This window comes from Haliotis rufescens, unplaced genomic scaffold, assembly GCF_023055435.1.
Source record: "Haliotis rufescens isolate VD_foot unplaced genomic scaffold, xgHalRufe1.0.p SCAF_20, whole genome shotgun sequence".
Classification (NCBI taxonomy): Eukaryota; Metazoa; Mollusca; class Gastropoda; order Lepetellida; family Haliotidae; genus Haliotis; species Haliotis rufescens.
In genome coordinates, this window is record NW_025963891.1 from 4,680,335 (window position 1) to 4,704,601 (window position 24,267).

Genomic DNA, 24,267 nt, shown 5'->3' on the forward strand with positions numbered 1-24,267 from the left:
GTTTGGTGTTGTTTCTGTCGTTGGCTCTTAGTAGGATATTAAGTTGGACGGAGCTGGTGATATAGGTTGGCTTGCTGTTTGAGGGGGACGCTGATGAAGTGGAAAGCTTTCCTATGAAGGGGGGGGGGGGGGGTGCGGAAGAGCACTGGTTCAGGTTTGATGGTAGATCAAGGTCTGGTATTGAGTATAGAGGAGATGACTTTGTCGATGAGTTTGGCTGGGTAAATGACACTAAATGTTGAGATGAGTGAAGGTGCTGGATCTCAGGGTTAGACCAGCAGTATAATAAAGACGTTGTTAGCAATAAACATTTGTCTTCTTTGTCATCCGTCAGTTTCTAAGAAATGCCTATCAAACATGTCATTGACAATATCAATTTATGAGATAGAGAATAATTGTTATGTCTTATTTCACTACAATTTCCTGCTTGAAATTCTGAAATCCTCGACACCTAGCTGTCATTGTCAAATCTTGAAAAATATTTTTTGGGTTAAATTCATTATTTAATATTCATTTACAACGATAACTCCAAAACTGACGAGGTGTGAATAACTGTGAGTGGTGTTTTCAAATTAACCCATCGAGACAAGGCACACGTTCAGGTCAAATGCCCGAGAATCAACATGGAACACATGCTTTCTGTACCGCGGTTTGCATATTAGTTACATGACCTCTGCCCCGGGCTATCCATTCAATCATATCTCTCTAAACAACCTTGTTAAACTTTTATTACATTCCTGCCACTCTTTATCCATGATCAGCCAGCGCTCCCGCCAGATACTATCACATTGACTTAACGCGAGATGGAGCAAAACTCCCTACAGGGCAGGTAGCGGTGAGCGCTCCTCCCTCCGGTCGGTCTTAGTGTTATCAGTCAGCGAAGGGAGTTTATAGCGCCGGCGGCATTCTCGGGGTATTTGGGATGTCGTTATGAAATTAAACCGTTAGATAAAATATGACAAATGTATTTTGTGATTGCTATCTCACAGGGGACGAACAGTTGGAATGTGATGTCCCTTTTAACTGTTCAGGGTGTCAGAATATATGGAACCACAACAATGTCAGTGTGTGAGTGGGGAGGTGGTTATTGCATCAGCAACCTGTTAGCTATTTGCAGAGAGTAGAGGGAGTAGTATAACTGTATCGTAACAAAATAGCTCGTCCCGCATACACGTATATCGATGCGAAAAAACTGGACTCACAGCAACATCTTTAGAAGCCGTGTCAGAGAAATACGCGTCATGCTCATGGCAGCATGCATAGATCTCCATTCACATGGGTATGCATATGGCTGCTGTAGGACTGAGTCTGTAGAAGAACAGGAACAACTTCTACCTGTGCAGCACTATCCACACACGAAACACTATCCACACACAAAACGCTATCCAAAACGCCCTGAGACGTTATCAAACAACCATAGACGTTGCACACGCTCAGGCGATATCAAACCCAGACTTACAGTTCCTGCAACACGTGGCAATAAACGTTGTACACTCTGAGACGATATCATTCAACCAAGTGTTCAAGCCCAGGTGGCAGTCCCTGCAACACGTGGCAATAGACGTTGTACACTCTGAGACGATATCATTCAACCAAGTGTTCAAGCCCAGATTGGCAGTCCCTGCAACACGTGGCAATAGACGTTGTACACTCTGAGACGATATCATTCAAGCAAGTGTTCAAGCCCAGATTGGCAGTCCCTGCAATGCGTGGCAATAAACGTTGTACACTCTGAGACGATATCATTCAAGCAAGTGTTCAAGCCCAGATTGGCAGTCCCTGCAACGCGTGGCAATAGACGTTGTACACTCTGAGACGATATCATTTAACCAAGTGTTCAAGCCCAGATTGGCAGTCCCTGCAACACGTGGCAATAGACGTTGTACACTCTGAGACGATATCATTCAAGCAAGTGTTCAAGCCCAGATTGGCAGTCCCTGCACAACACGTGGCAATAGACGTTGTACACTCTGAGACGATATCATTCAACCAAGTGTTCAAGCCCAGATTGGCAGTCCCTGCACAACACGTGGCAATAGACGTTGTACACTCTGAGACGATATCATTCAACCAAGTGTTCAAGCCCAGATTGGCAGTCCTGCAACAAGTGGCAATAGACGTTGTACACTCTGAGACGATATCATTCAACCAAGTGTTCAAGCCCAGATTGGCAGTCCCTGCAACACGTGGCAATGGACGTTGTACACTCTGAGACGATATCATTTAACCAAGTGTTAAAGCCCAGATTGGCAGTCCCTGCAACACGTGGCAATAAACGTTGTACACTCTGAGACGATATCATTCAACCAAGTGTTCAAGCCCAGATTGGCAGACCCTGCAACACGTGGCAATAGACGTTGTACACTCTGAGACGATATCATTCAACCAAGTGTTCAAGCCCTGATTGGCAGTCCCTGCAACACGTGGCAATAGACGTTGTACACTCTGAGACGATATCATTCAAGCAAGTGTTCAAGCCCAGATTGGCAGTCCCTGCAACACGTGGCAATGGACGTTGTACACTCTGAGACGATATCATTCAACCAAGTGTTCAAGCCCAGACAGGCAATTCTCAAATTATTTCATCTGTCAACACGAATGCCGTGCACAAATTCTACAATCTGAATTGCGAACCGCCTTTCCGACTACATACGTTACACGATGGCGAGATTCTATCAATCACAGGTATTCCCTGGACACAGCTTCCTCCTCGTGCAGGACTGTGGTGACTCTAATGGCCCAATCTATCAGCAGCCGCAGCAAGGTGGATGTAAAGTTTCACTTAAATAACAATACATATACATGACCTGTTCACTCTGCGAGGAGCCTCATTCATTGATGCCAAGCGGAGTGATGAGAAAGTGGAGATGGATGTTAAGGAGAATATTTTAGTAAATGAGAACATTATCACCACAGCTACACGATCTGGGAACAAGTTTTTAAACCCATAAAAGATGCACATCTGCATCTACCCGTTGCAAGGTATCTACCTTGATCTACCCTCACAAAGATATATGCGTTCGTACCACTTCGTCTCTATATTGCTGAAATAATACCAATGCGACGTTACATTTTAAAATAATTCAATCGTACCACCCACGACGAGTTCCCTCACGTACTACTGTCTACATAACGCTAGGGTTAATATTCTTCGTCATTACAAATAGCCTGTCGTTTTCCCTGGCTTCCCTCGTGTGGATGACTGGGGAAAATAGGACCCAAATATCTCTTTCGTGAAACCCGCCTAAATAACATTTAGTGATCAGTCTCAGTGATTTGCTCCGAGCTGATTCTGCGACATAGTTTCCCGTTGGTGAGGGTACTCGATTATTTACAGGCTGCAGTGATGGTTAAATCAGGACCTTTCATTACAGCCATCCACCATCAGGGTACGTATATTGTTTTTCAAATTATACAGCTTTCCCAAGTGCTTGATGCACCTGACCACGCGGTGAAACAAGCGATCCTTGTAAGGTGACGCTAACGTGAGATTTTATGTTCGCTTCTCTCAGCACGCAAATGAATTGGAAAAAATAACACTTACTGGAATTATAGAAATAAAGTATGGGTTAACTCTCATCGCCAGCAGTTCTCTGGCCAAGCCCGCATTATACAATTTTCATTCCTAATATATGACATTGACGACAAGAATACGCACTCAGTTAATAATCTCTGTTTATTGCCAAATCAATCAGCTTTCACATTCTCACCGTTAAACAAGAAGGGCAAGCTTTCAATGTGGAAATTTGTCCCTGCCGTTTTGAGGTGAAGTTAAATGGGGTTAAAAGTCGCATCCAAGATTTGTGCACTTTATAGCGACATGCATGCACGTGTGTGTGTGGCTGCTTGTACTAGTCCTGACTGATGCCGATTGTATAGTGCTCGCCCACTGAGATACCATGCCGCATTTTAACATGAATACCCCACTCAGACACAGTATACTGACTCCGAGCCAAACAGTCCTTGTTTTACCCACTTAAAGCCGAGCGCCAGACAGGGTAGCAAGAAATACCATCTTCTAACGCCTTTTGATATGACGCGGCCGGGAATCGACTCCGGACCTTCCGTTCTCCGGGCGGACGTTCTACCACTTGTTATAGTCTAGTGATGCATCAGCAATTTTGAAAGACATTAACAATATTACCCGCATTCTGTTTGTCTGATGTTTAACGCCGCGCTCACCAATATTCCAGCTATATGACGGCGGTCTGTTAATAATTGTGTCTGGGACAGACAATCCAGTGATTGACATCATAAGTATCGATCCACGCAATTGGAATACGATGACATGCTTCAACCAAGTCAGCGAGGCTGACCAACCGATCCCGTTAGTCGCCTGTTACGATAAGCATGGTCGCCTCTTACGGCAAGCATAGGCTACTGAAGACCTATTCTCTACCCGGATCTTCACGAGTCACCTTCCAACAGATTTCAGTAAACTAGTTTACTGCGACATTACCAAAAACATACAAGAGGCAGATTGGGAAGTGCTGTTTTGTTTGCTGTTATACGCCGCACTCAGCAATCGTCCAGCGGTGTGGCTGCTTGTGTGAAATCGGTTGCGTAACTGCGTCCCAGGCAGTACCGCGCCTGCATGTAAATATGTATGGAACTGTATCTAAGATCAAGTCTTTAACACAGTCAGGTTTTAAATAATCTTACAGCGCGGCTGTGTTTACATCAACCCTCGCTAGGGGTACATTATGACCACAGCATCTGAACGATATTGAGTTTTTGTCGGAGATAAAATGGAGGGTTCGAAAGATTATATTTTTAAATAAGCCATAGGTTTCCCCTCAGTGCGAGCTGGTTACGTTAGAATACCACAGTTGATGATCCCTATCAGGTTTGCGTTTAATATTTTAATGAGGCTTGTCCATTTATGCTTACAGTGTCCCAGATAATGGCTATCGATAATTAACTTTCAGCACCACGTGGTATAACGTAAATTGTATCACGTGGGTAGCACTTACAGGATGCAAATAGCTAGGTACAGGAAAAAGTATTTTATGCGGAACATAAACTGAGCATTGGGGTTTGGGGCCAGTTTAATACCCCACGAGAATGCCGCCAATGATAATTGTGAATATTTACCGCTAATACATGTGGTCCAGAGGCAGTGAGTGGAAGATGAAAAAGATAACGTCCAAAATCCCCATAGACAACAGAGACTGGCGTAGTTTTCCTAAATGAGGCTACGTTTCGAAAGCCGTAGGTGTACTTTTTCAAGATAATGGAAAATTTTCACATACTTCATGTCGGTTTGGGAGTCAAGTAGATGAAGTGTTCCTTGGTCGCTTCAAAGAAATGGGTTCGATTCCCCACATACCTACAATGTATATAGCCAATTCCTGGTTTAATGTGGCCCGATTATTACCAAAACGACGTAAAATCATACTTAATCAATCACTCGCCAACCCAACCATCCCCCAACACACACTCAATCACTTACCCACATGGATACATGCATGTATTGGTATGGATACATGCATATATTGGTATGGATACATGCATATATTGGTAACACTATACATGTGACAAAGGCCAGCTACATTTCGCAAGGTACCGGTTGCTCAAAGACATAGCTGGAAGACAAACTCTGGGATTATTTGGAAAGACAACAACCATATTGTTTTAGAGAATCGTTAAAGGTGACCGAATTCAGGTCCATAAATATGTTCTCACGTGCCATGCGCGCGCACATCAATACTCAATAACCATTATAACGGGCCTCGTCAAAGGCTATTTTGTTACCAAGATAATTTGTTCCTGAAAACACATGTAAAAATAATTGTGCCACGGGTTTCCGCGGGACGTCCTGTAAAAAATAATTGTTCTCTGCATGTCCAGGAAAAATGTGTTATTGGTACCCAATACTCTATTCATCTCTTCCACTCGGAGAGAAACATGCAGGTTGTTACGAGGTGATTTCTAAATTGAGAAGAACGCAGAGTGAGTGAGTGAGTGAGTGAGTTTGGTTTTACGCCGCTTTTAGCAATATTCCAGCAATATCACGGCGGGGGACACCAGAAATGGGCTTCACACATTGTACCCATGTCGGGAATCGAACCCGGGTCTTCGGCGTGACGAGCGAACGCTTTAACCACTAGGCTACCCGACCGCCCCAGAAGAACGCAGAAGTTGACTCAGGAATCGGTTCATGCAGAAAGAAATTGTGAAATCCGTAAGGACCATACACGATCAATGAATAATTAACACATTGTGTTGAAACACACTGTATTAGTTTTCCAATCTGTTACTTTCTATTTTGACATTTTTTTATTCAAAGAAATTCCTTCAGTTCAGTTTGGTATTTTGAATATTTAACTTTTGTTCTTTCTTTTTTTTACTACATTTTTGGTATTTTCCTGGTTAAAAATACGTGTCAGAATGCTCAGGGTATCTTCCTGATTTTAAAAATGTACTTCCTGTCATTCAATACCGCAGGTTCTCCCATGACAGACGTGTTGACATCTCAAGGATTCAAAGGAAATCATTGAAGATTTAAAAGGAATCGCAAAGGATTTATTACCTATGGGGATGGAATGTCCACAGTATTTCTTGTACTTTGTGTGGGCGGTTCAACTGTGTACAGAATATGTAATAAAGTATTTACTACCCACACAATCCACAAAGGCGATCCAATGGATCAATTAAGTGACAGAACCAATATGTAGCAGGCCATATGATAAATGTCAGTGAAATCACGAATGTCCATAATTAAGTCGCTGGCAGATGTCTTGACTGTGGATCATGCTCCGTTCTTAAATTCGGAATAGTATTGGAAACTGGCAGGACGCGGTGAAAGGTCTCGAACCGCCTTAGTCTTATATAGGTACAATCAGCCTTCTAGAAACTATCACCTAACGAAACTGCTCGAATAGTGGAGTCTGTCCCGGAGTTATTTACAAACAACCAATGACGCTGACGCTAATTTACCGAGGCGTACCACGTCAGTACTCGATATTGTACGAGCGCTTCGTTTGCTGCAACTGACCCTCGCGACCACCAACACTCTCTACTACCACATAACAGTTTTCGGCAATTTTGAAACATACAACAATATTGCCAAGCTTTTGCAAAGCCACGGCTTATATATGATGTTAGTATCATCTTTTACTACATTGCAACACACGTGAAAACATACAAGATGCATGCGATAGGCACGTTGTTACGTATTGACTCTCAATGTGTTACATCTTGGTGTTCAACTCTTCAATTGGCGTCTCCAGAGATGTAGGACTGAACGTATGTAGATGCACTGAATCGGCGGAGACGTGTGTTACCTGTAGAGCCCAGGGTGAGAGTTTAAATGTTACACAATGTAAGGAAGAGAATATTTGGATGTCAACTTCTTTATTATGAGGAACACAACGTTTCGGAGGATATGCTTACTCTTTCATCAGGTGAATGAATGCCATGATGTAGAGAGTATATATATATATATATGTACAGGTAAGGACAACAAAATTAATAAGATAACAAAAGGTGGAAAATAACAAAGGGTAGAAACTAACAAGGGAGCCAACAGATGACTGGCGCTGATAGGCAATGGACAATGGGAGCCAACACTTTACGATAATTAGCGCTCATGGTATGGAAGTCAGTACTTAAGTTATCATAGTAAGGCAATGGACATTGGGCAAACGGGAGGCCGGGGGTAATTAGCATTGATAAAGAAGTTGACATCCATATATTCTCTTCCTTATGTGTATCACTTCTAAATGCCTTTCAAAGACATTATACAATGTAGACTACGTTTTTTAAGTATTTTGAATCAGTCATACAGCCCGTAATTTTGTGTTTTGCTTTAGGGGCTGCATGATTAAAAAGCATATTCCACAAACAATGTAACATAACAATATGAGTATTTCGTTTTTCACTTTTGTATTACAATGTGTCTGTATTGTTATCTATCTTGTAGTTGTCTGATGGCCAATGATTTTAGTCACTGGTTTGTTCGGCCAGAGCGTCGTGGTGACTGCGTTGTTAAACAGCCCTCACCCACACTTAATTAGCGGCTAAATAGACTCGTTCCTCTTCGTTCCTGCGATTCTCTTTGATGGGAAAGAAACGACACTAAAAAATGGTCGTATTAGCATTCGTCTTCAGCAACCCATGCTTGTCGTAAGAGGCGACTAACGGGATCGGGGTGGTCAGACTCGCTGACTTGGTTGATGCATGTCATCGTATTCAAACTGCGAGGACGATGCTCATGGAATCAGTCTCTGGGTTGCCTGATCCAGACTCGATTATTTACAGGCCGCTGTCCTACAACTGAAATATTGGTGAGTGCGGCGTTAAACAACAACAACAACAACAACAACAACAAAAGAAACAAAAAGTGTTATGTGAGAAACTGATAATAACATGCATTCTTACGGAAAAAAACAAGATTGTGTTTGACGAACTTGAAACAAACGTGCTAGGGCTGCCATATCATAGTCTTGAAAGTGCTTTTCAATTCACGCTGAAGGAAAACGATATTGTAACTTTAATCATATATATATAGCTATGGTGTTATAGCTAAAACGGCATCTCAGCAAAACGTCTCCGAGAGAAAAATGCACCGGTTTGGGAAAACGTCATCATTAAGCTATAGAAGATTTTAATCCAAATTTAGAAGTTGGCGAAAACGCTTCGGCATCCAGAAAGTACGTAAAGGCTAATGTGGGTTGAATAATGATGATGCAGTATGTAAAAGATGTCAAGTTCAATCACTAATTCAGATTATCTTATTAACATGCCAAATATGGCAAGTAAATGTTGGACAATCTGAAATAAAGTTATCGGACGCCGTAAAAATCTTGGCGTCCTTCTTGGCAGTGAACTCTCTATGGAACAATACATCTCAAAGATTTGCAGAACATTTCCACCTTAGAAGTATCGGAGCAATCACACACCTTCTTTCTACTGACGCTACGCATATGCTTGTGCTCCCAAGACTCGATAATTGCAATACGCTACTTTGTAACATCTCCAAAGAGCAGTTAATCAGATTACAACGTATTCAAAACATGGCAACAAGGATTGTGTCAAGAATCCAAACACCAGTGCGTATCGATCTTCACTGGCTCACAGTGGAAGCCCGAATACGGTACAAGATCCTGACCTTAGCGTACCACTGCTACAACCAGTCCGCACCTTCCTACTTATCTGACCGTATCCAGGTATATCAACCATCTAGATCCCTCCGTTCTCCTGAGAAACATCTCCTTTGTATACCTTTGTATAGACTAAACTGACAAGATCTGGGCAGATGTCATTTTCCTATATAGCTCCGGTTCTAAGGAACCGTCTCCCATCACTTGTGAAGAAGCAGAAACTCTAACAATTTGCCAGTCCCATCTCAAGACATTCAACACCAGCTGCCACATCTATTTGTCATGTATCTATGATCTTGTATAAGCAGAGTTTTACCCTGTTTCATATAGCGCTGTGAGCATTCACCTAGTGTATGGAGTTAAACGCATAACAAATTTACTTAGAACTATTATCGTTATTGTTGTTGTTGTTGTTATTATTATTATTAAATAGCTCATACGTGTTTAAAATATGTGAAGAACTGTGAAACATGGTTGAAATATAGTGACAAAAATAGAATCAACAGATGACATTGACCTTATTGGTTGGGTTGGGTGTTGTCAAAATTTTGCACTTTGGGTGAAAAGCGCCAAACTTGGCACACTTATACATTGATCCATTCCGAACATGGCTGGATATGGATCCACCTCAGCGGCGCCACCTGGTGGCCACCAACATGATGGAAATACTTCATGATATCAATCTAAACTCCATATATCATAATTATCTGTTACATTTATACGAATTATCACAGTAATTTATTCAGGGTCAATTGCAACAATGCTGTATATCTTGGATTTTCATCACCACCAGGGGGCACTGGATACGAGATTTGAATTATTTACAGCAATCGTTTTTATCTTTATGATTAAAATAAGGTGCGGTTTTCGCTTGACCTTCAGTAGCTGTTTTCGCGAAAATTTATGTGCTTAGTGTTATTAACGTTAAGATTCTGTTAAGATGCCGTTGTTATACTTTACTTTAAGATACATTCATATACTAGTATCATTAGTCCATGTGACGTTTTTAACGTGTTGTTGTGTTAGCATTTCCAGAGTAGCCTCCCTTGAGACATTCGCGAAGGATAAAGTTAGAAATGTTCTCATTTCCGGTGTAGAAATTTCCTGTCATGTTGTAAGTCTGTAAGTCAAACGCAATACGTTGTACGTTGTCTGACACGGTGTCAGTTCTTAAAACGAACAGCAAACAAATATCGGTATTTTGTTCTGAGAATGTCATGAGAAAACGGTGATCTCAGGTGTAATAGTAGCGAAAATTACAGGTCTTTCACGTTCGCTCGATTTAATCTTAGCCTTGGAAACGGCCCCGGGTGAGACGGTCATACACTAATCAGTAAGTGTTATTTTAACGTTGCACGATCTGACATCTGAGATGGTGAAGTATATGAATAATGGTCTATACTAGTGTTACTGCGTTTTTGTAGCACTTCTATGCGTTTATATAACGTCTCCCATAATAATAAAAAAAAGGGGCCCTTGCGTCAACGCTCGTAGATATGCTCTTTGCTGTGTATTCTTTAATGGTGCGTATAGACGGTGTTGTGAATTCCACAGAGGTAAGATACGAGTTCCAGTGGCTAAGTGCGTAATTACCTACAATTGTAAGACGTTGTTGGCTGCTAATCCTATCACCAAACTCATGATAGAATAGTGTAGGAGACACAAAGCCAGATTATTGAAAGGCAAAAACGATCTTGAGACTTGCTATCCGACTGATACTATATTATCAACATGAGCAAACGATGTTATGTACTATTGTCAGCAATTTTACACCATCACTTTCTGTATATCGTAATAGAACAGCTTATCTACCAAACAAAGTAGTATACGGGTAGTCCCACTCCTTAACATAATGAAAGCTCAATGTTTTACATGAACATACTTCAAATGATGTTATATTTAAAATATTGAACACCTGAGACTTACATGTGCCAAAATACAGTCCAAGATAAAAGAACTGCCTCTGGCAAACAACATCTGGGAACGTTTATTAAGACTCTTTGATTTTGACAGTAGCATATGCTATCTTTTAATGCTTTGTTTATTTAATTTTAATTGTCTACGTTTACCATGTTTACTGATCCTTTTTGCATGTCAATGTAGGCTTCTGTTAAGACAATTTCAAAATAGTTTTCACAAAATGTTTTCCCCCAGTAATAGAGAAATATGTTTTGTGGAATTTGATAACTGTTTGCTTTTTTAATGTTATGTTTTAGTTGATGTTGCCATGATTGCAGGTGTGAGCGATGTCTTCCCCATCAACAAAGCCTCTTCCTGCCCCTACTTTTGGCATCATAACGGATATTCAGTATGCTGATATCGATGACAGTTATAATTTCCAGGGTACCCGTCAGAGATACTACAGAAACTCGTTGAACCTGCTGAAAAATGCAGTAAACTACTGGAGAGATTGTCAACCCAAGGTTGACTTTGTCCTACAGTTAGGGGACATTATAGATGGAAAAAACAAGAAGGATGATGCATCTAGAACTGCCCTAATGGCGGTCATGGCACCCTTGGCAAGCCTAAGAAAATCTGTTTATCATGTTATAGGCAATCATGAATGTTACAACTTCTCTCAAGATTTCCTGCTTAAATCCGCCCTCAACTCTGCAGCGCGTGTCAACTGTAAGGGAGTAGCAGGGAAGGCATTTTACACATTTCTTGCCTCCCCTGCACTGCGCATTGTAGCTCTCGACTGCTATGACTTGAGTGTTATCGGTACTCCTGAAAATACTCCTGAACACGATGAAGCAAAGAGAATCTTAGAGAGAAATCCGAATGCAGATAAAAATCAGCCACATGGAATGGGAACAGACAGACGCTTTGTGGAGTTTAACGGAGGGCTTACTAGTGGGCAACTTGAATGGCTTGAGCAAGTTCTATTGGAAGCAGACTCTAACAGAGAAAACGTTATTGTTATTGGTGAGTATGTCTTGTAAACCTTGGTCACAGATCAGCATGATCAGCAGATTTGAAACAATTATATATCAATAGGCATAATGGCTGATTTTTTAAATACCGGTAATCAACAGTTTGTTATCAAGGTGTCATGCATGTATCGACCAACATGGTGGACACCTGAATAATGATCTGCACGCTCAAAATTAATTTTTCAGAAATTTAACATCATTACACCTTCACCATCTTCTTTATCATTTCATCAGTTCCAATTTGTTTTTGTCGGTAGTATATTTGTAAAAGATGTGAGGTCAATAATGGTTTCGTTGTGGCCTTGTCCTCTGTTTATCAAAATAACCTTTGTTACATGAAAGACTGAGGTTAGTAATCATCTTTAAATACAAATTACAGTTTTACAAGTTATTATTGCCTGTGTGGTTGTTTGATCGCACTGTAATATCTTACTTGAATAATCAGTCACAGCAGGGGCGGTCGGGTAGCCTAGTGGTTAAAGCGTTCGCTCGTCATGCCGAAGACCCGGGTTCGATTCCCGACATGGGTACAATGTGTGGAGCCCATTTCTGGTGCCCCCCGCCGTGATATTGCTGGAATATTGCTAAAAACGGCGTAAAACCATACTCACTCACTCACTATCTTCACAGCACCCAGGGCAGGGTCTCATATGTACTGTGTGTGTTCCAGGTCACATCCCCATATTTCCTGAAGCATGCGTAGACTATTCCAGCCTGTGCTGGAACTATGAGGATATCCTGCGTGTCATCGACAGACACTCATGTGTGTCGGCCTACATGGCAGGTCATGACCATGACGGGGCGTCAGCCGCCGACAGTGAAGGGATTCTACACATCACATTCCCAGCGGTTCTCGAGACAGAGCCAGGGAGCAATGCTTTTGGGACGGCCACAATGTATTGTGATAGAATAGAAATAGTAGGACAGGGGCGTGTACAAAATTATTCAATTAAACTCCGATATCCTACCTTGATTTTATGATGGAAGAAGATAGATATGTCCCCTTATGCAGACTGTGATAGAAAGAAGGAAACGGCTAGTGATCCATGTAGTCGGAGTAGCTAGTGGTCCAACTAGTACCAGGCACATAATTTAGTGATCATGCACATAAGTTCAAAAAGTTAGTTATCCGCATTTATTCCATCTTCCCGATGCAAGGGAGTTAACTGACTATAAATGTCCAGTTTCCACCCTTGCCGAACTTGGCTGGAATTCCAGAGTTACATTTTGGCTGGACTACAAGTGTATGCATAGTCCAAAATCGCTTAACGAACTGGACATCCAATTCGTAAACAACTTTGATACAACATGCACATTTCGGTCGACTGAAGGGTTTGCAAAGCATGTTTAGCGCCAGTTGGTGTCGACATATATTTTTGCAAATGTTTTCATGTTTTTAATCAAGGTGCTCAAGTAATTTGATGCACTTCGTGAGGTAAGACCTGTTATATTACAGTTTAGATCTTGATTACTGATCAGATTGTCATGACTGGGTGCGGCCATTTTGTTTGAAGCAAATGAAAGTGATATGAGATGTGGAATCTGATTGGTCAATAGGAGGGACATAGAATGGACATAACTCATAATAGCCACTGGTGGCGCTACGATCGAACCTGGAAATTCCAGCCTATTTTGATAAGGGTGAAAACTGGACTTTTATAGTCAGTTAATGCCCTTGCCTTGGGAAGAAGTGTTAATTCAGAAAGTTAGTGATTAGGGCACATTTAGTTCTGGGAGTTTGTGAGGCCCACTTGGTTTACAGAGTTTAGGAAGCTTATCAGTTCAGGAAAATGTTCAGGGAGTTAATGGCCTAGGCACATGATGGAGGTTTATCTTCCAGGCATATTCGGGATGCCCGTGATCAGACCACAGTTAGCACCTGAAACTGGTCTTAAGGTCACAGTAAGTTCCAAACAATTGTGTTATTTATACAGACTTCCTGTACTTACCTGTATTTACCTGTACTGTAGGGCGCTAATGTGCCATGCTTTTGATTCTGTAAGCTAGTGATCCTGGTGCAGTCTGTTCATTAAGCTTGTGATAGATAGGAGAGATTGCAAGTGATACTGTCTTGCATGTGTTACAGATACTACCATATATTACCAGCACAAATGACGTCAAATTGTCCATACACTGCTATTAATGTCTTGTCATCCAGAGTTAAGCTGCTCTGAACATGCTGAAACCATGTCAATCATATGTCGTTTACAGAAATGTATTGTACCACGAGCCTACAGGAAGAAAGATACCAAAGGTATACTTGAATATTGATATTATATATTTACTGCAAGATAAAATATCATAGGTCAACTTGAAGTTAGGTACCAAAGGCCTACTTGAAGATTTAGACAGTTGCATAGCTTTCCTTGAAAGTAGATACCATAGGTCAACTTGAAGAAAGATACCATAAGTCAACTTGAAGATAGAAACCCATAGGTCCACATGAAGATAGATACAGTCGGTCAACTTGAAGATAGATACCCATAGGTCAACGTGAAGATAGATACCCATAGGTCAACGTGAAGATAGATACCATAGGTCAACCTGAAGATAGATAGCCATAGGTCAACATGAAGATTGATACCCATAGTCAACTTGAAGATAGATGCCATAGGTCAACTTGAAGATAGATACCCATAGGTCAACATGAAGATAGATACCATTGTCAACTTGAAGAAAGATATATGCTTACGTCTACTTAAGTAAGTTTTGCCTTGGTATACATGCTCTGTCCAGTTTGTACCAACAGGGTCTCACCAACTATATATATGTTTGTGCTGTTCGCAAGAACACATGTTTTGTACAATGTTTGCCCTATTTCATTCAGCATATGGCAGGTTGTGATAAGAGTGCATATCATGATCTATTGTCATGGAGTATTTTTGTGGAAAACATTTAGATTTCTCTACTGGTGCGTCGTATAACTATCAAAGTACTGGAGAGGAGGGAGGGGATGTTTTGACACAGGCATTTAGCACCAATTATTGTTGAAATATACCACTATTCCCCATTTTGTTTTGATATTATTTTTAACTGAGAATGAATAAAAGTTATTTATGTCCAAACAAACAAGTAGTTTTTAACAATTACTTGTTTGTATTGACATGAATTATTCTTGAATCATTTCACAGTTAAATATAATATCTTTCATAGCGATAGATTAAATAAATTGTTGATGTTGAGTGCCTGTGTTTTTAACATGAGATGTTATCACATTGTGAGTCTGTCAAGTTAGAGTGAGTGAGTGAATTTGGTTTAGCGCCGCTTTAAACAGTGTTGCATTTATGTCACGGCGTCCGCTTAATGTGGGAGGAGAGCTTGAAGTGATGCAAGTCATTTACCTCTTTGGTGAGACCCATTAGTGTGGTTATGGTGCTGACAAACCTAGAAATTAGGGCGGACCAGGATTCAAACCTATGATCTTAGGTTTCTGGCACGCCAAGGAACGCAACTCTGCATAGCAAATTGTGACGCCTTAGACAACTGGGCCTCCGGTGCTGTATGGAAAATCAGTTCTGTATCTGATCCATGGCTGTCAGCCTTGTGCTCTTATCATTGTGATATTCTTTTGGATTAAATATCCACAAGCAATGTGATATATTGATAGCCACTCTAGTTTATATGCATATTGAAAAATATTCTTTTTTTTACTAAATATGTCATAAATGTATTTCACCATGTGTTTGACATAATAACAATATGTAGCTATATCCGCATGGGATGTGTTACAGTCACTTTGTCCAGTTGATGAGGCGTTTTATAAGTTGTACCTGTTGTGATATGTCATGTTGATGTCATCACTGCAGCTGTGTTTGTACGGAGTTGTGTATTCAACTCTGGTGTGTGGTGTTCACTACAGATGTGTTCTATGGTGTTATCACTACAGTTGTGGTGTTATTGCTACAGTTGTGGTGTTATTGCTACAGCTATGGTGTTATCGCTACAGCTATGGTGTTATTGCTATAGCTATGGTGTTATCGCTACAGCTATGGTGTTATCGCTACAGCTATGGTGTTATCACTATAGCTATGGTGTTATCGCTATAGTTGTGGTGTTATCGCTATAGTTGTGGTGTTATCGCTACAGCTATGGTGTTATCACTACAGCCATGGTGTTATCGCTAAAGCCATGGTGTTATCACTACAGTTGTGGTGTTATCGCTACAGTTGTGGTGTTATCGCTACAGCTATGGTGTTATCGCAACAGCTATGGTGTTATCGCTACAGCTATGGTGTTATCGCAACAGCTATGGTGTTATCGCTATAGCTATGGTGTTATCGCTACAGCTATGGTGTTATCGCTATAGCTATGGTGTTATCGCTACAGCTATGGTGTTATCGCTACAGCTATGGTGTTATCGCTACAGCTTTGGTGTTATCGCAACAGCTATGGTGTTATCGCTATAGCTGTGGTGTTATCGCTATAGCTATGGTGTTATCACTATAGCTATGGTGTTATCGCTACAGCTATGGTGTTATCGCAACAGCTATGGTGTTATCGCTATAGCTATGGTATTATTGCTACAGCTATGGTATTATCGCTACAGCTATGGTGTTATCACTACAGCTATGGTGTTATCGCAACAGCTATGGTGTTATCGCTATAGCTATGGTGTTATCGCTATAGCTATGGTGTTATCGCTATAGCTATGGTGTTATCGCTACAGCTATGGTGTTATCACTACTCTGTGCTATGATGCGAGTATGGAATGGGTTGGTCCTGTACAAAGTGATACAAGTATATATTAGGGTGACAGTAACGTGGTATGAACATTAATTGTAAAATACTATTCTCATGTTTGTTTATGTACAAGAGGTGTGACTTAATGTATTTTTGAGCTACTAACTTTCATTTTTCTTTGATACATTTCCTTAAACTTGCAAGTGTTGAGACTTAATGTTCAGTATTACAAACTTATAATGTCATATTGCCATGAACTGGGGAAAGGATGGTCTCCAGGTGATGGTTCTGTTCATGCAATGGCACACCAATCATCATTATATAACTGGGGGTGGGATGGGAGGTGGGGTGGGGGGAGTAAGGTAAGGGGGTCATCATTACTCTTTACAGGCTCCAGGGTCCCCCCCCCCCCCCCCCCCCCCCCCCCCATCAAACACAACCACTCACAATGGACTGTGATCAGGAACGACGATTGTCACATCATTTGAAGTGCTGATTGTAAAATATATTATCGCTAAACATAATATTTGTTCTCAGGCACGTGACTTTTTTCTCAATGTTGTACCTTGAGACACTACTTTGAATTTGTCAAAGCAGAATTGAGTTTTTCTTTGTTGTGTGTTTCAGCTATTGTCGTTGTCTTTGAACTGAGACTGTTTTGTTAAGCATTATCATAAATATGAATGTCAGTGAGAAATTGACTGCAGTGAAAGTATGCTTGTTAACTTATTTCATTTGTTTGTTTTTTAAGAAAAGTGGGACACCTGTCACCAGGAATATGTATTGGTTGCATACTTGGCATTTTATGACATAAATTGTCAAAACATTTTAAGAGTTTGTTGTTTTTGTAACTAAGCATTTTAGTGAGGAAGCTTATATGTAATCATGGTAACGCTTTATTGGTAATATTTCTGTCATATAACAACCATCAGCATTTTAGCATTATTTAGTCACCATGAAAGGGACTGCATCATTTTACTGAAACTGTACCCCATTGATGGTCGCAGTACATCTCAAACACAAACATGACTTTGGTTTCAGTGCTGCTTGGAATGAGTGAGTGAGTGAAAATAGGACATTGCATCGGCAATATCCCTGCATGGAACAAACAGTCCATGGCAATGATGCTGACAAACCCAAGATTATAATCAGATTGGGTCAGGGATTTGAATCCAAATTCAGCAGATCCTGACAGCAAAGGGTGCTTACTCTGCTCGGTGAACTTAAGCACTTTAGACTTCTGGGGACAGAAAACACAAATAGGAAAGATGATGTATCTTTGATTTATTACAATTAACATGTACCAGTGAAAAACATCTGAATACTTTTGAATACAATAACTTAGCACACTTGTACATCATGAACATCCTATATACAAATGTTGGCAGAAATGTGTATACTATGTATGTGTTCTGAGAAAGACAAATCTCTATAGAATCTGGGATGAACATGTTTTTCTTCAATAAGGTTTGTCAAGGATCTGGGGAACTATATGAAGTATACATGTATTGTAATGGTATGTATAACAAAGGTGATCCTTGATGTAATGATATCCCCAGATTTGTGAAAACCTCTCATGCCTGTACAATACTGTAGTGCTGCCGTAGAGCAGATGCTCACAACTCAGGAGGCAGGCTAAAACCTAAGGAGCCCCATCATGAACATGTTCATACTGCTTCAATATAACCATAGATAGGTGACCCAGAGCTGAGTGTGTCAATGTCACAATACTCAAGGAGACAGAACTACCCTGACCATAGCAAAGTATTACATGTACATTTATATGAAAATGTTTAGTATTAGATACCAGGCCTGGTGCAATCGCTGTTCAGGTCTCCACCATGAGTACTTCACACTGTAAGAACCAAGAGATGCGCCAAACTGGATCAATATGCCACTCAATTTTTCATAGGGATATTTTTTTATCTTTCCATGATATTCAAAATCAATATGTCAGGTGTATATTTAAATAGAATGACCTATCTCATTATCCCTATCAAACATTGAGTACTATATGTCACATGATGGACACAACAGCACATTACAGGTTATTTATAGGTATTGTGGCAGATTCTACCAGTTTACTGATTACGATTGCATGAAAGATCCTTAACTGTGCTTTGAACAGTATTCTAGTTATATCACGTTGTGTCAGCTTCGTGTGGGAAGAAAACCCAAAGTGATACCACTTTGTTGAAACTCACAAGCACAGGTATGGTGCTGATAAACCTAGAAACATGATCATGCAATCCAGGATATGAACCCACAATCACAGGTTTCTGGCATGCCCAAAGGATGCCACTCTACACTGGGTATTGCAGATCCTTGGACGACTAGGCCACCACTGCCCCCTCTGGGAGATATAAAGTGAGGTGTGAGTAACACACAAGACTCCCAACAAGTGGAACTACTCAAATTACAGAAACAGTTATAGACAAAGTCCCATATATTTATTTCCCTGAGCTGCAAAACTACTTTTTCTAACTTATCAAACCCAAGTGATAATGATTAATCTATGTTCTTATAGAATCTGCAGAGAAATCAGTTTAGATAAATACATATAGAAGGGTTGGTCAGGAAATGGTCTATCAGGAAGGCTTGTTCTCCTTGCCATCAAACATGGACTTGAGCAGCTGCTTCTGAGACTCCCCGGAACGGAACAACCGCAACATCAGAGACGGCTTTCCCGGGGATGGCACAACGTCTTCATCCAGCTCCACACAGGGTGGGGTAGTCAGACAGTGAGGTGTGTTCTTCAGCACAAAGTCTGGGAGGTTGTATGGGTTGAAGTCACAGTGTTTCTTGTGTGATGCTAGCTGCTGCAGCTGTCCCACGAACTCACACCCACCACCTCTGTGTGGACAGGCCACCTGGCAGACAGAAGCAGCTGGTGTTATTGCAACTCCTTCAACAATTAGAGACAACAACAATTACTATGATTTGTTTGTTATTTAACGCCGCACTCAGCAATATTTCAGCTATATGATGGCGGTCTGTAAATAATCGAGTCTGGGCCAGACAATCCAATGATTGACATCATGAGCATCGATCCAAGCAAATGGGATACAATGACGTGCAATGACAGCTTCTTTCGGCAAGCATGGGTTGCTGAAGACCTATTCTACCCCGGATCTTCACTGGTCCAATTACAGTGAGTCTGATAAAAACAATATATACTACTCAAAAGAAGTTAAGGAACACCCAATCTTTTCATATTACTACAGTCAATCTGTCATGGTATACATTGAGTTCGTAATTTGTATGCATGATATCTCCATATCCCATTTGCTTCCGTAGCTTTGTTTTGAGCCCAATTTGAATAGCATGATACTAAAAATAGCCATCCAATAACATTACAGCACACAGTATTAGAAATTAGTACTAGTCCTATAGTCCTTGCCAAACTGCCAAATAGTTATGGGTTATGGTATCACAAGGTCTAGTAGAAATTTGCCCCTTATAAGGGTTTGGCTATATGTTATCATTATTAGGACCAGTGGACTAACACTGTTGGTTTCTATTGCTGCATACATGAGCAAGAGAATTCCTGTGTGAGTAAGTGAGATGAGGATGGCTCTTTTAATATAAAGCTTTGGTGAAAGAATCCCTGTGTTTATCATAAAAGAATGGGGATGTAACACTGTATAAAAACGATATAATCCAACATGCAAAACATTTGGCACTCTATACCAAATGGGGCAGTTCAATGTAGTCTGACCTTGACCTTTACTATGGTAACTTTGTAGTGGCCTGATACGCAGCTTCTAAGAATTGTATTATACGAAACACACGAAATGTACATCACCATGGGGATCCAGGGTAGAATTTGTCCCCGGCAACGTGTGCTTGTCATACAAGGCAACTTCAAGGATTGGATGGTCAGGCAAGGTGACTTGGTTCATTACATGTCATTCTACTTTGATAATTATATTGGTGGAATATTGCTGAGTTCTGCATTAAACAAGACACATATAAAGGTATGTACCATCTGGTCCCCAATGATGTTCTCCAGGATGAAGTCGTGATGGAGCTGGTGGGCTTGCAACGGTTTCCTGTACAAAACAACAGCTGTTATGGTGGTCATTTACACCATCAAGGTGATGGAGTGACTCAACATTGCTTTGAACATACATCAAACCCACAATCAGTGGATCCTGGCAGGGCTAGGGGGTGCAACTCTGCACCAGGAACTTAAGCACCTTAGACCACAGTGTCGTTAGTACATAGTTAATGTCAGTAGGAAAGAAAGTGCCCTCTTCTTGTAAGTTTTGTACATAGAATTTGCAAAAGTAAAAGAATGTTTCAACAGCAGGATCTTCCACTTAAGTAATGTTACATCCAATATTCAGCTCAATGTAAAAAAGATCCCTCAGGGTTTTATCGGTTGCAAAGTATCCTATACAAACACACAATAAGACTGGAATGCCAATAATATCAACTGAGCCCAACTTTGAGGGTCTTGGACAGATTTTCTTCACTTAATCACCATGATAAGTTTCGATTGAAAAAAGAAATGCCCATTTATAGTAAACATAAGTCATCCCACATACTTTGTCCTTTATGTGCTGTTGGTACAGTTTGATGCTCAGGTCTTGCAAATATACAGACTAAAACAGGTCCTGTTCTACAAAGCCATCTTAGTCAGGACAAAGACGATTGTAACTACCATACTTTAGAATAGCCTTACAAGTCATAGCACTAAAACGATAGGAACTCCATACTTTAACATAACCTGACGACAGTCGTAGCGCTAAGACAATAGGAACTGCCATACTTTAACAGAGTTAAGACAGTGATAGCGCAAAGATCACTTTGTGGAACAGGTCACTGATCCTAGGTTGAATTCCTTGCTCTGTTAGCTTGTATCTGTGTCCCTCAATCTCCCCCCAACCCCGTGTAACCATCTACCACTTCTACAGGCCAGTGCATCCATACCTGTCTTCGGGGCAGGTCCGTCCATGTTTCAGCCAGGGTAGGATACACTGCAATAACACATGGCTAATGTCAATCAATGTATAATTATATACCACTAACCTTTTCCTTTGAAACAAGATAACACACAGAGAGGACCAGTATTGTGCATAGAACTTTGGACAATAGGTCAAACTGCCAGACTGACAAGACAAGCTAAGTACATACTGTTCACATGAATGAATGAATGAATGAATGAATGAATGAATGAATGAATGAATGAATGAATGAATGAATGAATGAATGAATGAATGAATGAATGAATGAATGAATGAATGAATGAATGAGATAACTTAAAAAATATATATCTAATTTTTTATTAGTTTATTTTTATGGCCTCCTACCATGCCTAATGACCAGGATATTTCACAAACAAACCGAATGGACACAAGTCTGGTTGTACCTTCTTGCAGAAACTGTGACCACATGGCGCCCTCTGTGGTTCTGAGAATACCTCCTGGCATATTGAGCAGTAGAGGTGGTGACTGACAGACTCTGGGTTCAAAAAGTAGCGGGGCCTATATGGATGATAAGACAAAAGTAAACATTCCTGAATATATCATACTTTTATATTCGGCAAGAATAAAATCCAAGAAAACGCCAATTAGATGTACACACTTTACTAGAGTATATTTTTCTGCCATACAGTGGAATTGCATCACTTTGCTGTTGCCACCACCACCACTTTGCATGTGTCCTGGATATCTTTGGGTTATTGTTACATGTGAGTGAGTGAGTATGGTTTTACGCTGCTTTTAGCAATATTCCAGCAATATCAAGACAGGGACACCAGAAATGAGCTTCACACATTGTACCCATGTGGGGAATCGAACCCGGGTCTTCAGCGTGACGAGCAAACGCTTTAAACCACTAGGCTGCCCCTGAAACACGTGCAGATTCTGGGGTCTTCTCCATGATTCGTCAACTGTTCACAAGAAGAAGCATTGTGGCAAGAGCCCAGTTTATTCAGTGCAGCTGCCTGTCATCTCGCTAACCATGCTAACTAACTCAGCTCACATGCTTACCTTTACTTATAACTGGATATTCGGTATCCTTGGAGATCTGTACCCATACTTTATTGGCAGACTAGTACCCAAAGGTTAGAGTGAGTGAGTGAGTGAGTGAGTGAGTTTGGTTTTACACCACTTTTAGCAATATTCCAGCAATATCACGTTGAGGGTCACCAGAAATGGGCTTCACACACTGTACCCATGTCGGGAATCGAACCCGGGTCTTCAACGTGACAAGCGAATGCTTTAACCACAAGGCTACCCGACCGCACCTACTTTACTTGAAGGGGATTGGTAAACAGGCCTAACTGGCTTAAATAAATACCGCTCCCTGTTACATAGTTACATTTGTGTAGACACACAATAGCAACATTTACATGGATCCATCACGAACAAAATTCAATCAACTATCAGCAACAGAGAATTAAATTAAATTATATTAAGAATTTGTAAAGCGCATTTTCCAATTAACAACTGCTCAAATGCACTTAGACCATGATTAATCTAGTCAAAGGCCCCCTTGAAGACACAGGTCTTTATAATTTGTCATATTTTCAGCTATTCGGATTTCATGGGCAGATTGTTCAATAATAATGATGATGATGATGATGATAATAATAATGCTATTTATATAGCACAAAATCCACATCACTGAGGGACATGCTCAATGCGCAAATAGCAATGGTCCCTGGTTCCATTTCAGACATCTTGATTTAATTTATAAATGGGTATGAGTCCTCCAAGTTTGGGTACGGGTCAGCCAAATAAAGTATAAAGGCTCCAAAACAAGTACGAATCTGACAAGAACTTTAAGAACAGGGTAAGTTAGCCAAATCTCTGTGGGTATGGACTATCTAGTATACGCAAACCTTAGGCCACCATTTTTATTTTGGGGTATATTTTGTTTTTTATCATCCAAAACTGGTTCTCAGAGGAGAAATTGTTTGGGTGAGATCAAGCAATCTCAGAATATACCATTACAATGTACTTGTCATTGGTTACCAAGATGCTATAATCAAATGAAAACATAAATAATCTCTCTGCCACTGACGCTGGTGTTCCACCCTTGACACTGGTTATTTCGTTTACAAAGGACGCCAAGGTGAGATTCTGTAACTTTACTAACGGGTAAGGTCGAAATGAAAAAGGTGTAGAATCTACTTGGTAAATTGTATTACTCCCAGTGCCACATATATTTTTTTCGTAAATCTGAACATTTCTTATCTTTATCTTTATTCTTTAGTCGCCTTTTGTCCTAAAATGTGGAACCCCTACGTGTTCCTTTGGGTAAGGGAATCCTTAGAATATTATCCTTTGTTTAGGATGATGGCAGAGGCCTCAAGTAGTTACCCTTCTTCAGTTAAAATATTTGTGTCGGATTTCTGTTTATCCTGTTTTCGTTTAGACATGATCACTGCCAGATTTGAAACCGCCGCGTTTGTTGTCAGCTGCTGCTCACTTCCGTGAATTTTAACCGGGACCGTCCATGAAAAAATATATCCAAAATTGGGATTGGGTTTACTTACACTGACACACTGACAGAGTTGGTCATTTACATTTTCTTTTCAA

At 40.6% G+C, this 24,267-nt stretch overlaps 2 protein-coding genes across 5 annotated transcripts; one reads left to right on the top strand and one right to left on the bottom strand.

Annotated features, from left to right (window-relative positions):
- The first annotated feature begins 10,178 nt into the window (after nt 1-10,178).
- LOC124142692 (manganese-dependent ADP-ribose/CDP-alcohol diphosphatase-like) lies at nt 10,179-17,544 on the top strand. Of its 4 annotated transcripts, none has more exons than XM_046511276.2 (3): nt 10,179-10,218; nt 11,342-12,029; nt 12,708-17,544. In XM_046511276.2, exons 2-3 carry the CDS (start codon nt 11,351-11,353, stop codon nt 13,016-13,018), a joined length of 990 nt encoding a protein of 329 aa, XP_046367232.1. In that variant the 5' UTR covers nt 10,179-10,218; nt 11,342-11,350; the 3' UTR covers nt 13,019-17,544. The 4 variants fall into 4 exon arrangements, with proteins under 4 accessions (XP_046367232.1, XP_046367231.1, XP_046367230.1 ...); XM_046511275.2 differs by having other exon boundaries at nt 10,183-10,226; XM_046511274.2 differs by having other exon boundaries at nt 10,185-10,437; nt 11,321-12,029.
- A 440-nt stretch (nt 17,545-17,984) lies between these two features.
- On the bottom strand, nt 17,985-24,169 carry LOC124142689 (RING finger protein 151-like). The gene is made up of 5 exons (XM_046511268.2): nt 24,049-24,169; nt 22,092-22,206; nt 21,653-21,699; nt 20,703-20,769; nt 17,985-19,587 (listed from the first exon to the last, which is right to left on the bottom strand). The coding sequence occupies exons 1-5, from the start codon at nt 24,105-24,107 to the stop codon at nt 19,306-19,308; spliced, it is 570 nt and encodes a 189-aa protein (XP_046367224.2). The 5' UTR covers nt 24,108-24,169; the 3' UTR covers nt 17,985-19,305.
- Between the last annotated feature and the right edge of the window lie 98 nt (nt 24,170-24,267).